The sequence below is a fragment of the Eptesicus fuscus genome, chromosome 1 (assembly GCF_027574615.1).
Source record: "Eptesicus fuscus isolate TK198812 chromosome 1, DD_ASM_mEF_20220401, whole genome shotgun sequence".
In the NCBI taxonomy this organism is placed as follows: domain Eukaryota; kingdom Metazoa; phylum Chordata; class Mammalia; order Chiroptera; family Vespertilionidae; genus Eptesicus; species Eptesicus fuscus.
This window is the reverse complement of record NC_072473.1, coordinates 130,977,599-130,993,106: the sequence shown is the minus strand read 5'-3', so window position 1 is coordinate 130,993,106 and position 15,508 is coordinate 130,977,599. Positions and strand designations below refer to the sequence as shown.

The 15,508-nt window shown below is 56.7% G+C and overlaps 1 protein-coding gene across 6 annotated transcripts; it reads left to right on the top strand.

Annotated features, from left to right (window-relative positions):
* The first annotated feature begins 300 nt into the window (after positions 1 to 300).
* CDK16 (cyclin dependent kinase 16) lies at positions 301 to 11,411 on the top strand. 6 transcript variants are annotated; one of them, XM_054714277.1, is made up of 17 exons: positions 301 to 379; positions 755 to 835; positions 6,184 to 6,391; positions 6,870 to 7,021; positions 7,125 to 7,250; positions 7,357 to 7,413; positions 7,511 to 7,625; positions 8,300 to 8,394; positions 8,476 to 8,538; positions 8,786 to 8,909; positions 9,051 to 9,171; positions 9,286 to 9,383; positions 9,467 to 9,572; positions 9,638 to 9,701; positions 9,829 to 9,919; positions 11,013 to 11,090; positions 11,176 to 11,411. In XM_054714277.1, the coding sequence occupies exons 2-17, from the start codon at positions 773 to 775 to the stop codon at positions 11,211 to 11,213; spliced, it is 1,599 nt and encodes a 532-aa protein (XP_054570252.1). In that variant the 5' UTR covers positions 301 to 379; positions 755 to 772; the 3' UTR covers positions 11,214 to 11,411. The 6 variants fall into 6 exon arrangements, with proteins under 6 accessions (XP_054570252.1, XP_054570256.1, XP_054570260.1 ...); XM_054714281.1 differs by lacking the exons at positions 301 to 379; positions 755 to 835 and adding an exon at positions 1,026 to 1,406; XM_054714285.1 differs by lacking the exons at positions 301 to 379; positions 755 to 835 and adding an exon at positions 1,484 to 1,853.
* The last annotated feature ends 4,097 nt before the right edge of the window (positions 11,412 to 15,508 follow it).

Below are 15,508 nucleotides of genomic sequence, written 5' to 3'. Positions count from 1 at the left end.
GGCCCGTGACTATCTGAGGGAGGAGCATTCCAAACAAGGGGAACAACGGCAAGTGCAAAGTCCCCGAGGCTGGATTAAGGAACAGCAAGTGCAAAGTCCCAGAGGCTTTACTCCGGAACAGCTAGGAGACTAGTATGGCTGGAGCGGAGGGAGAGAAAGCAGGGTAGGAGGTGAGGCCAGTGAAGTCAGGGACCTGATTAGCTCACAGAAGACTTGTCAAGTACAGTGTTTCCTCATGGTCGCCTAGTATAACCCTTACTGAATAGCTGGTGTGCGCAAAGCTGTCATAAAGGGCTGCCCAGGACAGGCGGTGAAGCTGGCTTTGGGCTGAGTCGCAGGGTAGAGATGTCCCGGAAGACCTGCTGAAGGTTGCTGCCCTGTGAGTTGGACTTGGGGAGTTTTACAGGCAGAGGGGTGAGGGATTAGGTCTGTCGGGCAATGCTTTGACACAACAGGCACCCCGTAAGAAAGAAAACCCACAGAGCCAGGAGAGTCAAGGGCAGGGCTCTGGCGGGCAAAGAAAAGCTAGTTGAGAGGTGGCAGGAAACACCAATTCGGGGAGCAAACCAAAGTTTGGAAGCGGAAAAGACACCCCCGGTTTTAGCCCCAAGTCGCAAGCATGCGCAGTGATGCACTGTTTAAAGGTCCGCCTGCCTGAGCCTAGGCTCCACCCCGCGAGCCGGGCTGAGAAAGAGGGTGGAGGGCGGGTTGAAGGCGGGACAGAAGTTGATTGCACGTTCTTTTGACCAATCAGCTGCGGGATATTTGGCCTATGATGAAAGGAGCTCGGAACAAAAAGGAGGGCCCGCCTCCCGGCCACGAAAACCAGGCAGAGGTGTGGTAGGCAGCGCAGCCACGCCTCTTCGGCTCAGCCACGCCCTTCATTCTTGCACGGCCTCACCCCAGGGAGCAAAGCCGATTGGCTGGGCGACAGCCTCCAAAGGCGGGGCCGCGCCCCGTCACAGTGGGAATAAGCTAGCGGGGGGCGAGCGGGGGCGAGCGGGAGGGAGAGCAGCTGGGCCGGTCAAGGCCAATGGTTCTCCGGGCAGCCTTTCCCAGAAAAGTCACCTCGAGAACCTTTTAAAAGTCCCTGCTTCCCAAGGCACCTCCAGGGACTCCCGACTGCCTCCTCCTCTTATCCTTTTCCTCCTTGCGAAAGTCCCATTCGCTATCCTGGGGATTGTACCAAGTGAGAGCGAGTAGGGGGGGGCAGTGGTGACCGGTCCGCCGGTCACCAGCTGCTGCCCGCTCGCCGGCAGTTTCCTAGCTAGACCGTAACTGAGTACCAAGCCGCCTCTCCCGTCCTCCCTGGAGCCGACCCAGGGCTGGCGCCACATTCCCTGGTGGGCGCGCAATGGCCGCGCCGCCTCCCGCGGCGGACGGGTCTTTGGTACGTGCGGTCCGAGGTGAGTCCCCTCCTTCCCACTGCGCCTCGGCCAGCGCGTGCGTGCGCATGCGCGGAGCGCGGCGCGCGCGGTAGTTGGGTCGCAGGCAGTTCGGCCCTGGGAGCCACCGCGTCGCCGCGAGCAGCGGGCTCCGAGCCGCGAGCCGCCGTGAGCTCTCGGATTCGAAGCGGCGCCGACCACCTCGGGGGCATCGCCCGCAGCGGCCAAGCTCATGGCCGGCTGAGCGGGACGCCGCCGCCGCCTCAGCCACCGCCGCCGCCGCCGCCGCCTCCTCCTCCTCAGCCGGCGGCGGCCCGGGCCCAGCAGCCATGGCCGAAGACTACTGGGACGGGCGCCTGCGGCGAACCGGAGGAGGAGAAGGAGGTCGCGCGGCCCCAGCGCGGGCCGCCGCCCCAGGCGCCTCCGCGCCGGCCCCGCGGCGCTGAGGTTGCTCGCGCGCCCCCGCCGGTGAGCGCGTCACCGAGACGCGGGGTGGGGGCTGCCCTTTCTTCCACAGGACCCACCCAGACCCCAGGCGGTGCCCGGGGGTCTGCGCTGCACTAGCCGCACGGGCCTCCACCCGGCAGCGAATTGCCCAGAATGCACCAGGGCAGGGGGTCATTCAGGGCCTCCCTGACCTTGGCCCCGCCCTGGGCCCAGTGTGGGAGCTGGGGGTGGGGGGGGAGGTTGCTCATGGGGAGGGGGGTGATCGAAGGCCTAGAGAGTGTAGAAATGGGTGGCAGAGTGGTGAAAGAGTCGAGGTTGGCTAAGGGGGGGCCTGAGTTTTGGAGGGATCAGAGATGTGTAAGGTATGGGGTCCAGTGTGTGCTAGTGGGGGGGGGGTGCAGGAGGGTGGAGGGACCCAAACGTGGATAATGGGCGAGTGGAAGTCAGAGAAGTGCTGACATACACAAATCGGGTCCTCTGGGTGTTATGGGGCATAAGGTGGTAGAGGTACCAGGTGTGCTGATAGGGTCAGGGTTTGAGGCCCTGTGTGGTGAGGGGCAGGATGGCGTTAATACGGTTATTTGTCCCTGAGGACTGCAGCGTATGCTCATAGAGGGCAGCCTGGTGGGAGAACTAGAGTGTGGAGCCTTGCCAATGGGGGTCATAGCCGCAGAGGCTATGCGCGTGAGGTAACAAAAGTCTGGGTGAGGCCCCGTCTGTGCTTATGGGGGCGGAGGGGTGGCAGACCCGAGCCCAGTGCTGATGGCTGTCAGTTGTGGATGAGGGAAGTGTCAGCCCTGTAAGAGGTTCGGTGTATTCAGGATCAAGATGGTGTGAGATCGGTGTGTGTCCATGAGGGCCGGGGATGCAGGACTAGGGTGCGCGGAGAAGAGGCAGGGTGATACATGAAGTTAGGGGGACTGCTAATGTGGCTCTAGGGCCTTGGAGGCCCTTCCGTGTGTGCCAGTTGGGGGAGAGGCAGAGCTGCATGAGATCTGGAATATGCTAACGAGAGTCCGAACATCGCGAAGACACTGTGCTCTGGTGTCCATGGAAGACCGCCATGTGTTGGGGTTCCAGGGAGTGCGAATGAGGGGCAGAGCTGTTGAGGGTTTCCAGTGTGCGAGGAGGAGGGTTGGGGCTGTGAAGGGACCCGAGTGTGAATCAGCCAGGCTTAGAGCTGTGGAGGAGCTGAAGCAAAGAGAAATCAGGAACAGGAATATGTGAATGCCTAGGTGTGCTGCCATGGATGGCTGAAATGTGTGCTAAGTGCCGGGGGGGAGGGGGGGGGTTCGGGCTGAACGAAGACCTGTGTGCACTAATGAGGGTCAGGCCGTTATATAACAGTGTGTTTGCCCCTGGAGATAGGGCTGGGGAAGGGTTCAGGGTTATAACTGTGCTTGACCCTGGAGATAGGGCTGAGGAAGAGTTCAGGGTATGCTCCTGGGAGGCACCGTGTGAGGCCCAGTGTGATCTAATAGAGGTCAGGGTGAAGTGAAGGTCTAGCTTGTGCCGATGGGAGGTGGCGGCGACAGGACAGTGGGAGGACCAGAATACGTGGTGATGATAGTCATGTCTGCAGAGGGGTCTGAGCTTGGACGAAAACGGGTCAGGGATCTGCAAGGTTCACTGTGTGTTCACGGGATGTAGGGCAGTGTGAAAATCCAGTGGATGCTAATGTGGGTCAGCTGTAGAGGGTCCCAAGTGCATGTTAATAGGGGTCAGAGTCATGTAGGGGGAACAGCGTGTTAACGGGGTGAGCGCTGTGGAGAAGCTCACAGGCAGCTGGGCCTGGGAGGGACCCAAGAATGTGGTAGGAGTTAACTTTGAAGGTTCTGGGCTCTGCTGGGGCTTTGTGAGCTGGCGGCAGTTAGAGATAAAGGGTAATTGCAGGTGCTGATAGCAGTGAAAATGCAGAGGGGCCTTCCCGGAGGTCCAGTATAAACTGAGAAAAGGAGGACATTGAGGGCCCAGTGTGTGCTTATGGGAGTCCGGACAGGATGAGGATGGTGTGATCCTATGGGACTTAGTAGAGTGTGACGACTGTGTCCTCAGTGGTTCAGTGTAGTGTGAGGAGGTAAGTGTCCTTGGGTATGATGAGAGGATTCAGGTTAATATGTTCAGGTGTCTCTGCTCACAGGGTCCCACCCAGGGCCCTCCTACTGGGGGTGTACCCCATCTTCCTCAACTCCCCATAAAACTGAACTCTGGAACCTGTCCAGCCCTTGGAGTTTCCAGTTAGAGGTCATGGACCCATAGCTCCATTTAGCTCCCCCCTCATTGTCCATCCAGCCCCACTTCTAATCCTCCACCCCCACCCCGCCCAGCTCCTCTGTTCCCTGCGACAGCACACAAATGGACTGGGGATCTGTGCCATGCAGACACAGGACAGTCTTTGGAGCTGGCCATACTTCACCTGCCTCAGTCTCAGGTCCCGTGTTGAGCCTCCTGGGCCAGGATTTTGTTGGTGTCCTGGGTTCTCTGGACGGAACTCATCCTCTTCACTGCGATCTTGCTTACTAGGCTGGCCCCTCTACCCCTCCTGAGGGTGGTGAAGTCAGGCAGGCAGAGGCAGGGTGTGCGGACCGCTGGAGCAATACCTGATTTCAAGGTAACAGATGACCCACTTCTCTCCTCGGATCCAGGCCCAGCCTCATCCTCGACCTCCTATCTAGCTTCACTTCCCTTGGGCCCAGGGCCATCTTAGGCCCTGCTGTGAGTCCAGATGGTTCCTGGGCCAGGTCTTTCCCCCTCCTTGCTGGCCCAGAGCCCAGGTGGAAGCCGAAGAAGGCCAGCCTAAGCCTTTTGGTGGCCCTGTTCCCTCCAGCAGCCCCATCTAGGTAGGTCATCTTCCTTCCTTTCATGAGCAGCAGGGACTCACTCTGGTAGAGGTTGGTTCTAGGTCCTCAGCCCCCTGATTTCATTCATTTCTGCCATAAGCACTTTCTGAGCATCTACTCTGTGTCAGTCCCTGTTCCAGGTCCTCGGGATATAGCTGTGACCTAAACAGAAATTACTCTGGTGGAGCTGATTGTCTAGTTATGGCGGTGAGGAGACAGTAAACTAATAAGTAGATGGTGCCATTTCTGAGGAGGTGATGAATTCTGGGGGGTAATTGACAAGGGGAAGGGAGCTCAGGATGGTTGAGATTTTAAATAGGCTCAGAGGTCAGGGTTCAATCCCCAGGTAGGGGGTGTGCAGGAGACAGCCAGTCAATGATTCTCTCCCTTCCTCTCTGAAATAAAAAAAAAAGATTTTTAATTAAAAAATAAATAGGGTTATTTGTTGAGGATTACCCATGGAAAAGGTAATATTTGAGCAATGGCCTGAAGCGGGTGAGGGAGTGAACTGTTTTAGAAATCCGGGGGAAGGGTATTTCAGGTATTGGCACGGGAACTGCCAGTGCAAAGGTTCTGAGGTGAGACTGCTGGGTGTGGTTGCAGAACAGCAACTAGCAGTGATTGAGGGGCAGGTGAGGCCAGAGAGGTAATAGGGGTGAATGGGGTCAGACCATATGGGCCACATTGAGGACTGGAACATTTATTGGGGGTGATAAGGGAGATGTACATTCTCAAGTACAGGAGAAATGTGACCTGGCTCATAAAAATCTGGGTGAGACCCTATGAATCCCAACCTGATTGAACCTTTCCAGCAGCCCTCAGGGTAGCTTGTACTCATTGAGATCCCCCCACAACTCCACTTAGTGGTTGTGTCTGGGCCAGACCCTCCTCCCCCTACACCCCTCACTTGGGTAGATCAGTGGTGTAGTCTACTAGTCACCATGACGATGGTTGCTAGGGGAGGTTAGAGGTCCTTGTAGCCATACTACAGAGCAGTCTGCCTTGGCAGTTGGGGGTGATGTTGGGTTGGTGCCGGCGGAAAATGCCATTCTACGGGCGTGCCCAGGGTTATGTCCATTGTTCTGAGGTCCTGGACAATTCCCCCTCCCCACCCATGGCTAGGTTCGTCACTGCCGCTGCACCCAAGAGTACCTGCCGCTCCCACAGTGGGGCTGCCCCCATAGAAACCAACATTCCATCGGTTGGACCCTTGCCCTCAGCCATCCACCCAAGACTCGACACTCAGGTGGGCTACTTAGGAGCAGGGTCCCCAGGGGCTGGCTGTAGGTAGGTCGGCAGGCACTGACAAAGGTCCCTGTCCGTGCCAGGTTTCCAGAAATCCTGAGTGGTTCCAGTACTCCTCAGTGGTTGGGCAGGTACTGACAAAAGTTCATGTCAGTGTGCCTCACTAGGTTGTCATGGGCTTTAGGGGGCCCATGGTCAGGCAGATGCTAACATGGATCCCATTCCCATCTATGCTCTGCGCCCTGCCCCCCCCCCCCCGGTCTCAGGTCGCCATGGATCGGATGAAGAAGATCAAACGGCAGCTGTCAATGACACTCCGAGGGGGCCGAAGTGTAGACAAGACCAACAGTGCCCCTGAACAGATAGGCCTGGACGAGAGTGGCGTTGGTGGTAGCAGTGACCTTGGAGAGGCCCCCACCCGCGCTGTGCCAGGGGAACCTTGCTCTGGGCGGGGACTACTCAGCTCTGCACCAGGTGGGTCTGCTGACCACTTCCTCCCCTAGACTGGTTCCCAGGTGCTGCTTTCCAGCCAGACTCCTCTTAGACTTGCATTCTTTTAATTTCCATTTCTCCCTTTTTTTCCCTTTTGTTGGCTTGCTGCCCAGGCCTTGCCCCAGCTCCCCTAAGCCTCCTTTTACGCTTCTCCTCCACTCTGTCAGTACCCTCAGGCCCCCTGGCGCCTGCCTGCCCCTAGCCCCAGGCTAGCCACAGTCTCAGCTCACCCCTGGAACCTGGTGTTCCGCACTAGGTGACTATTCCCCCTGCCCCATTCAACCTTCCTGTCCTGTCTGAACCTCCGTAGGCCTTGCCACCCTCTCCCTAAGGGACCCCAGGCTGCTCTGGGGGCCGTATGCACACCTGTGTGATGAGTGAATGTTGTTGGGAAGGTGTACTGGGTGTACTGGGGCTCCTGACTCCACCTGGCCTGCCCTCCCCCTGTTGCCACCACCAGAGATTGTACACGAGGACTTGAAGATGGGGTCTGACTTGAAGATGGGGTCTGATGGGGAAAGTGACCAGGCTTCAGCCACATCCTCAGATGAGGTGCAGTCACCAGTGAGGGTGCGCATGCGCAACCATCCTCCTCGCAAGATCTCCACTGAGGTGCTTCACCCTCCTGTCTGGTGGCGGGGGAGGGGCTGGCAAAGAGGGTTGGGCCCGAGGTGGTGAGCTCATGCTCCTGTTTCTCCCCTGTCTCGCCTGCTAGGACATCAACAAGCGCCTCTCACTACCAGCGGACATCCGGCTGCCCGAGGGCTACCTTGAGAAGCTGACCCTCAATAGCCCCATCTTTGACAAGCCCCTCAGCCGCCGCCTCCGCCGTGTCAGCTTGGTGAGTATCTGCTATTCCTGTCCTCTTCCTCCTCCCCTTTCCCTACCTCCTCTGCCCCCTATATCCTTCCCTGAGCCTGCTCCAACCTGTGTCCTTTACTCCACAGTCTGAGATTGGTTTTGGGAAACTGGAGACCTATATCAAGCTGGACAAGCTGGGCGAGGTGAGGGACAGCCAGGAGGCCCATGGTGCGGGTGCGGATCAGTGGGAACTCCCTATAGCCTAAAGCTTCTCTCCTGTAACTGTTCCTCATTCCCCAGGGTACCTATGCCACCGTTTACAAAGGCAAAAGCAAGCTCACAGATAACCTTGTGGCACTCAAGGAGATCAGACTGGAACATGAAGAGGGAGCACCCTGCACCGCCATCCGAGAAGGTACAGACATCCGGGAAGATCTGCCCCAGGCTTGCTGGGCATTCCCCATGGTGTGCGCACACACACCCCCACCCCCCCCATAATGAGACTGGAGGTTCTGGTACTTCCCTCCGGATACTCGGGGCTTCATGAGAAAGTGCCCATCACTCACATATCTAGGTAATAATCAAGGTAACCAGGAATCTGGTCCTGTTTGGAGAAGAGGCAGAAGAATTGGAAAGCAAGGTTCTTGCTTTGGTTCCGAGGACATCCCTGAAAGTGCTCTCCAACTTACTTGATACAGTAGTTAGTCAGAACATCACCTGCAATGATTTGAGTTGCATACAAAGGGAATGTGCAAACTCGGTTTCATATGAAGCTACAGGCCTGAGGGTTGGAGCCAGGCCCCTTTCCAGAAACCAAAAATGGGTTTAGGAAATGTAGTGCCACACAATCCTGGGGCTGCAGTCCCATGCTCTTGTTCCCTACTCTTCTCTGAGCCTCAGTTGCCACATCTGGAACATGGGGACATAGCTTCCTGGCATCAGGTGGGCTAGCGCTGGTGGCTGTGAGTCACCACTCCAAACTGCACAGGGAGAGAAGGAAACCCTGGGCTCATCCCTGTCTAGTCCTTGTCATTATCCTGAGGGTGGGGCCCTGACTCCTCTCCCGTCCCACCCCCATGTTTCCTGCAGTGTCCCTGCTGAAGGACCTCAAACATGCCAACATCGTCACGCTACATGACATTATCCACACGGAGAAGTCCCTCACCCTTGTCTTTGAGTACCTGGTAAGGTTGGGTGGCAGTGAGTCCCCGGGGGAAGCTGGGTGATGGCCAGACAGGATGTGACCCTCTGTCTTCTCTCTTCAGGACAAGGACCTGAAGCAGTACCTGGATGACTGTGGGAACATCATCAACATGCACAACGTGAAAGTGGGTGTGGGGCAGCAAGCAGGGGCACAAGGGCCACTCACTCACCCAGTCCACCCCACAAATCCCCCAGAAACGACGTCCCATTTGGCTTTCTTGCCGGGAGCCATTGCAGGGCATTGGGACCCTGTCCTCTTTGTGAGACAAGGCTCTGGGCTCAGTGTCTGTGTTTGGGAGGGGGAGCAGTGCCTGTTGGGAGTCAGGGTGCTGGGTACTCTTTGACCTCCGCCTGCCTTTCCTGGGTCCCCAGCTGTTCCTGTTCCAGCTGCTCCGTGGCCTGGCCTACTGCCACCGGCAGAAGGTGCTACACCGAGACCTCAAGCCCCAGAACTTACTCATCAACGAGAGAGGAGAGCTCAAACTGGCTGATTTTGGTACCCTCGGCCTTCCCTTCCCAGAGATCCCCCCCAGCCTTACTCTCCCAGCCTCCCCCTTCCCCATGACCACCTCCTCTCAGTCCCCCAGCCTGCTCAGGACCACCTCAATCCCAGCCGCCCCTTCTCGCCACCTCCCAGGTCTGGCCCGGGCCAAGTCAATTCCAACGAAGACCTACTCCAATGAGGTGGTGACCCTGTGGTACCGGCCCCCCGACATCCTGCTCGGGTCCACAGACTACTCCACCCAGATTGACATGTGGTGAGGACAAGCGGAAGTGTGGCAGGGGCCGTGCAGGGAAGGGGGTGGCTTGGTCACAGTGGCCAACCACCAGTCAGCTGCCTCCCCATTGATTCACTGTGCCCTCCCTGCCAGGGGCGTGGGCTGCATATTCTACGAGATGGCCACAGGCCGCCCCCTCTTCCCAGGCTCCACGGTGGAGGAGCAGCTACACTTCATCTTCCGCATCTTGGGTGAGGAGACGGGAGCCCTCAGAGGTGGGGGGACCGGCAGCGAGGCCCTCTGAGGTGCTCAGGGTCATGCCTCTTCCCACCAGGAACCCCAACGGAGGAGACATGGCCGGGCATCCAATCCAATGAAGAGTTCAAGACACACAACTACCCCAAGTACCGTGCCGAGGCCCTTTTGAGCCATGCACCACGGTGAGGCTGGTGCGGGGGGTTGGGTGTGTGTGAGGGCCCGAGTGCCCCAACTCAATTTAAAGCAGGTCCCCTTGTCCTTGTGGTAGACTTGATAGCGATGGGGCTGATCTCCTCACCAAGCTGCTGCAGGTGAGACCACTTCCTGAGTCGGCCTTGGGGCCTGGGGGTATGGGGAAACAGGGATCCCCGGGGTGGGGAGGAAGAGAGGCTTACTCTGTGAAAGTGTCAACACTCCCCCCCCCCCCCCGCCCCTCAGTTTGAAGGTCGCAATCGCATCTCTGCAGACGACGCCATGAAACACCCATTCTTCCTCAGTCTGGGGGAGCGGATCCACAAACTTCCTGACAGTGAGTGGAGCTGGGGAAGGGAGGGCCAGAGGGGGGCTGTGGGAAACAGGACTGCTGTAGACAGCCGAGCAGGTGGTGTAGGGCTCCGCTACATCCCCTCTGAGGTCACACATTTGTTCACGTCACATGTGTGACGTGTTTATTACAAACAAGTTGCTTAGTTTTCAGTTCCTTTTACCTTTCATGGAAATTTCCAAATATACATAACAATAGGTACAGTATCTCTTTCCCTTTTTTAGAGGAAACATTTCCTTATAAAGTGTATACTGAGAAATGCACAGGTCATAAGGTATACAGCACAGTGAATTTTCGCAACACACACGTGACACAGGCCTACGGTCAGAAAACAGGATGTGAGAAGCTCCCCCAAAGTGCCCCAGGTTCCTTCAGATCTTCCCAGCCTCTCCCCAAGGGTTACCACTAGATGGACTTCTAACAGCTTAGATAAATTTCCCCTTCCTTGTACTCTGCAGAAATGGAATCATACGGGGTGTTCTCTTTTTACATCTGACTTTTTAAAACTTTTTCATATGGGCGTTTTTAATTAGATATGTTCATGTATTAGACCAAATACTAATATGAGTCCCCAAGTTCTCTATCAGGTCATCAACTCATGGTGAATCTGGTCTAACCTATATTCCTTCTGATTATTTTGAATCAAATCCCAGACATATTATTCACCTGTAAATGATTTCAGCATGTATCTATTAAATCTTTTTTTAAACATAACAGTGTCATTATTACACCTAAAAAAACTTGGCCCACTTTGCATATCTCCCCATTGGACTAATCCAAATCAAATCCCAAACACCATCCAATCACCTAGAGTTAGGTGATAATTACAATACCATTACCACACTTGAAAAATTAATAATAATAAAAAATAATAATGCTTTCTTGGTGCCATGTAATAGTTCATATTCCATTTTTCCTCATTGTAGCTAGTTTTTGTGTGGGATTATTTCACGGATGAAAGTCAAGCCCCTCGAAGAAAAGGCAGCTTTTTCTAATTCCCCCAGTGGGGCCACAGGGGAGGTGGCTCCATGGATGACCCCATGGTCATTTCCTACTTCTGTCTCCACTCCACCCACAGCTACTTCCATATTTGCACTAAAGGAGATCCAGCTACAAAAGGAGGCCAACCTTCGCTCTTCGTCGATGCCTGACTCAGGTAGGTGTGGCCCTCGCCCTCTTCCCTGCCCCATCCATCTACCTGCTTGTTCACCAACAGCCATCCGCTCTGCTTTCGCCCGCAGGCAGGCCAGCTTTCCGTGTGGTGGACACCGAGTTCTAAGCCACAGACCCAGGCCCCAGCAGGCAGCAGCTGGAGGGATGCCACACCCCTCACAGGGCAGCCCCCAACTGCATCCTCCCTGCTTGCTGCCTGCCTACCTGCCTGATCATGCTCGCCTGCCCACGTGTTCCCTGCTGCCTGTCCAAACATCCATTGGCCTGTCTGCTGGGTGCTAACAAAGCTCTCATCGCTCCTTCACCTGGTCTGTCTGTCTCTCTCTCTGTCTTAGTAGTAGCCGGCGGACAGCATGGCCGTGCCAGCCTCCCACACTGAGGCCAGGCCTATAGCCCTCCCCATCATACCCTCCCCCAGGACCACTACCCCATGGCCAGCGCGGGGTCCGGCCAGCCCAGGCTCGGGATCTCAGCTCAGACAAGATGTGGCAATGCCTTGGGTCTGAGGTTCCCCCTGCCTGCCTTCCTGCGTGCCCCACCTGCCTCGTGTTGTGTGGGCCTTTTTTGTTTCATTCATTGTTGGTTTTTTTTAATTATTTTAAATGAGGTTTTCATTTTTTAAATGCAATATCTCTGTACAGACTGGCTGGGCCCCACCCCCCCGTGGCCCTCCCAAAGTATTTTGTGCAATGAAGCCCTGCCCCCAGCCTTTCCAAGGCAGGGACACAGCCCCTATTCAGAACCCTGACCACCCCCAGATCCTGGGGTTGGCTAAGGGCAAGCATGCCTCGACTACTCGCCTTCCTACACACACACACACACACACACACACATACACACACACACACACACACCACCCCCCTCCCCACCGCCTGCCATCCCAGGCTGCAGGGGTACCTGAGGACTACTGGAGACCCTGGGAGATGGACAAGTGGGGGCCCCCACTCTTTCCTTCCTGCAGTTCCATAGTTGGGGCCTCCTTCCGTCTCAGGGTCTCCCCAGCCTTGCCCTCTTGCCCCCATCCCACTCGGTGCTGTTGAGTAGGGGCCCTGCCAGGAACTGACCAACTCAGCGAGGAGCCATAATGTGTCTATGTGCACAGGCAGGGACGGACATGTGGGGGGGGCGGGTTATGCCCAGGTGTTAACCCCTAAACCCTGGGGAGGGTGAGGCAGGGCAGGGACAGTCTCTGGGGTCAGTCCCAGATGGGTGGTTACCTCCCCTTCCTCCGCCCTAAACCCTGGGGCCTTCAAATGGGGTGGGAGGGCATGGGTGGGGGCCCTCCTAGTGGGGTTTGGGAGGTTGGGTTCCTGAATGCACCATAATCGCTGTATGAAACATTAAAAAGTCTGAAGTGAAAAATGTGATTGCAAATCCCTGTAGAGGTGAAGGTGGACTTGACCCACGGTGAGTACTAGGACTTGGGCGAATTCGTACCTGGTCCCCGCTGTCTAGGAGAGCGCTGGGAGTGGGTCAGGGACACGTCATGACTATAAAAAAGGCACCCGAGGGATTGCACATGCAACAGTGGGACTCTGAATTGAAGCAGGTAAGGCAGGCTGGACAGAGGATGGGCTAAGAGGAGTTAGATTTATCCAAGAATATGAGGAAGCCAGACAGGATGGGTACAGGAAGGTGTAGAGAGGCTGTTTGAAAGACACTTGGAAGGCCCAATAAAACCAGGCGGTGGGGAGATGAGGCAGGCTCAGTAGGAACACCACGTGTGTGACCTGGACACCATGAGGCAAGCCAGTTGGAGGGAGACTTTTAAGATAAATTTTTGGACCACTGAGTAGGTAGGGGAGTCCTAACATACTTGGATTAAAAACTAGTCGAGACGGCTCCTGTCCCACCATTTTGGGCAAAGCCACGAACAGACTTCCAGGCAGAAGAGGTGGGGTGGGCAGGGCCAGGCAAGCGCTGCAGGTCACAGCAAGCCTGAGTGGCCGGTTAATGAAGTCCGGCAGCAGGGCCCACGGGCTTCTAGTCCGTGGTGTCTCAGCACTTGGGTGATACCTCAGCTTGCAGCCTCATGGGTCCACGATGGCTGCCACGTCCCCCAAGATGGGAAAGCGGGCAGGGGAAACGGCACCCTCCCTCCCTCCCCGTTTCCTTGTAACATGTCTGTAACTTCCCCAAGTTCCTCCACGCCTTTCTGTGCCACCCCTTGGCTAGAGTAAAGTATGGCAGCAAAGGAAAATGAGGATCTTGCAAAGGGGGACAGGATTGCCAGGCCAAACTTATATTAGAGTTCACAACTGCTCTGGGAAGTGGTAGGGTCATTGATGTGGGCAGAGGTTGGCCTCTGGGCGGCGGAGAGACCCGGTCCAGATCTGGGGAGGGAGGCCTGTTGGATTGTAGGAAGGGCAGGCTACCCGGGTAAATGGGGAGGGGGAGTCTGCAGAGGGGCAATGAGAAGAGTCAATACAGAGACAAGATAAGATGTAGCTGGGCTTGAAGAGCAATGTGCCAAGTGCCAAACTAAAAGGACACCCTGGGGACCACCCCAGGTGAAAGGGTGCTCCCTTTTCTCCGTTTGCACAGCAGTTGTGACCCCCCCCCAGGTGGGCGGAGGGCTAGAATCACAGTAATAAAGATAACCCCTGCCCCGCAGAGGTTAACGGGACATAAAAGTAAATTATGAGATTGTGCCTTGTGTGTGTGTGTGGGGGGGGGGGTTGTGCAGAGAAGAGGCTATTCTGGACACACCAGGGACCTGTGTGCATGGGCCTAGAGATGTGGAAAGGCAAGGGGTGTCACTGCCTGTGGGGATGGGTGGTGAAGTGGAGGAAGTCCCTGGCACAGACCCAGAACCATGAGCCTGATTTGGGGAGTTTGATGATCACTTGGGGATAGCCCATAGAAAGGTAGATGCAGGGAGCCAGAGGGGCCAACATACACCTGAAACTAATAAAACACAGTGAAGTATAATTGAAAGATGGAAGTTACCACCACCATGTAGGGCCAAGAGTCCCGGCAGAGAAAAGGATGGCATAGCCTAGCGCAGTGGTTCTGAACTGGAGAGAATCCTGCCCTGCCCCCAGGGGACATCTGGCAATGTCTGGAGACACTTGGTTGTCCCAACTGGGGAGTGCTGCTGGTATTTATAGTGAGGAGGGGCCCAGGGACGCAGGAAAACTTCCCACAATGGAGAAAGGCCACCAGTACCTAGGGCCTAGGCTGAGAAAACCTAGGCTACTGCAGTGGTTGTTAAACTTGGTCTTGGGATCCTTTTATAAAAAGTTGACATTCAAAAAGCGTTTTTTTTGGCTTATGTCCTGTAGCCTCTGGGAAATTCCACCGCACATGCAAGAGAGAATGACAGTGAAAATAGCTTTGCCTTTGTGAACTCCCCTGGGGTCTCCTGGAGCGTGGAAAGCCTAGTTTGCGAATCTCTGGCCTGGTGTTGAAGGTCACACAGCTCAGGAATACAGTTGTGCATGCTGGCTGGGGCCAAGTGAATGACATTCCTGGTCCTCAGCCTGCCCCGCCGGGTGATGTTATCTGCTGCCTAAATACCTGCAATAAAGCAAGGCTATTACCAGTTATTGCTGTAACTACCTACAGATACACAGGGCCTGGGGCTGACTGGCCTTCAACATATTTGTCTAGATAATCTAGTTCCGGCGGGGAAGTGGCCCGCAGGCCTCGGCGGCGCTCTGGCGGCGGTGACCTGTTTTGTGTTGGGTTTGGAGGGCCGAGGAGAGCAGAGCATTGAAGGAAGGGCATTTTGGTCACGCTAAGAAAAACATCGCTCCCAGGGTAGGGACCCGCGGCCCCCCGCAGAGCACGGACCAGGGAAGACCCGGAACCTGTGTGTGCCTTAGGCACTCCCCAGTACATGCCCGCCCACCCGGGAGACCCCTGCCTCCACATCCCAAACCGCTGGCCTGGACTCAACAGGGCGTTAGAACCCCACCAAACACCTCTGTCTTTTCCTAAAAGCTCCATGGGGAGGCTTCACCCTGCCTATTCCCCGGCCGCACAGACCCCCGCCCCCGGCCCAACGCCGCCTAACCCGTGCACGCGCCTCACCGCGGGGTCAGACCCTCCGCGGAGTGGGGGGCTCCCTTTCCGTTTCCGGGACCAGAATCCGGAAGTGGCAGTTGAGGGGCCGCTTCCTATCTCCCACTGCGGGGGCTGAGAAGAGGGCGAACGGCGATGGCGTCGGTCGGAGGGAACCCGCCGCGGGGGGCTAAAGGTGGAGCGCCCCGACGCAGGAGGATGCCACGGCCGGACAGACAGTGGTGCCAGATCGAGAGTTGCGAGAGCGGGCGGGGGCGGCCGCTGCGGGACGGCGAGAGCTGGTGAGGCCGAGCCGCGAGCCTGGCCGGGGGGACCGGGGGAGTGCTGGCTACGGCGGGGGACGGCGCGGAGGTCCGGAGAGCGGCCGTGGGGGCG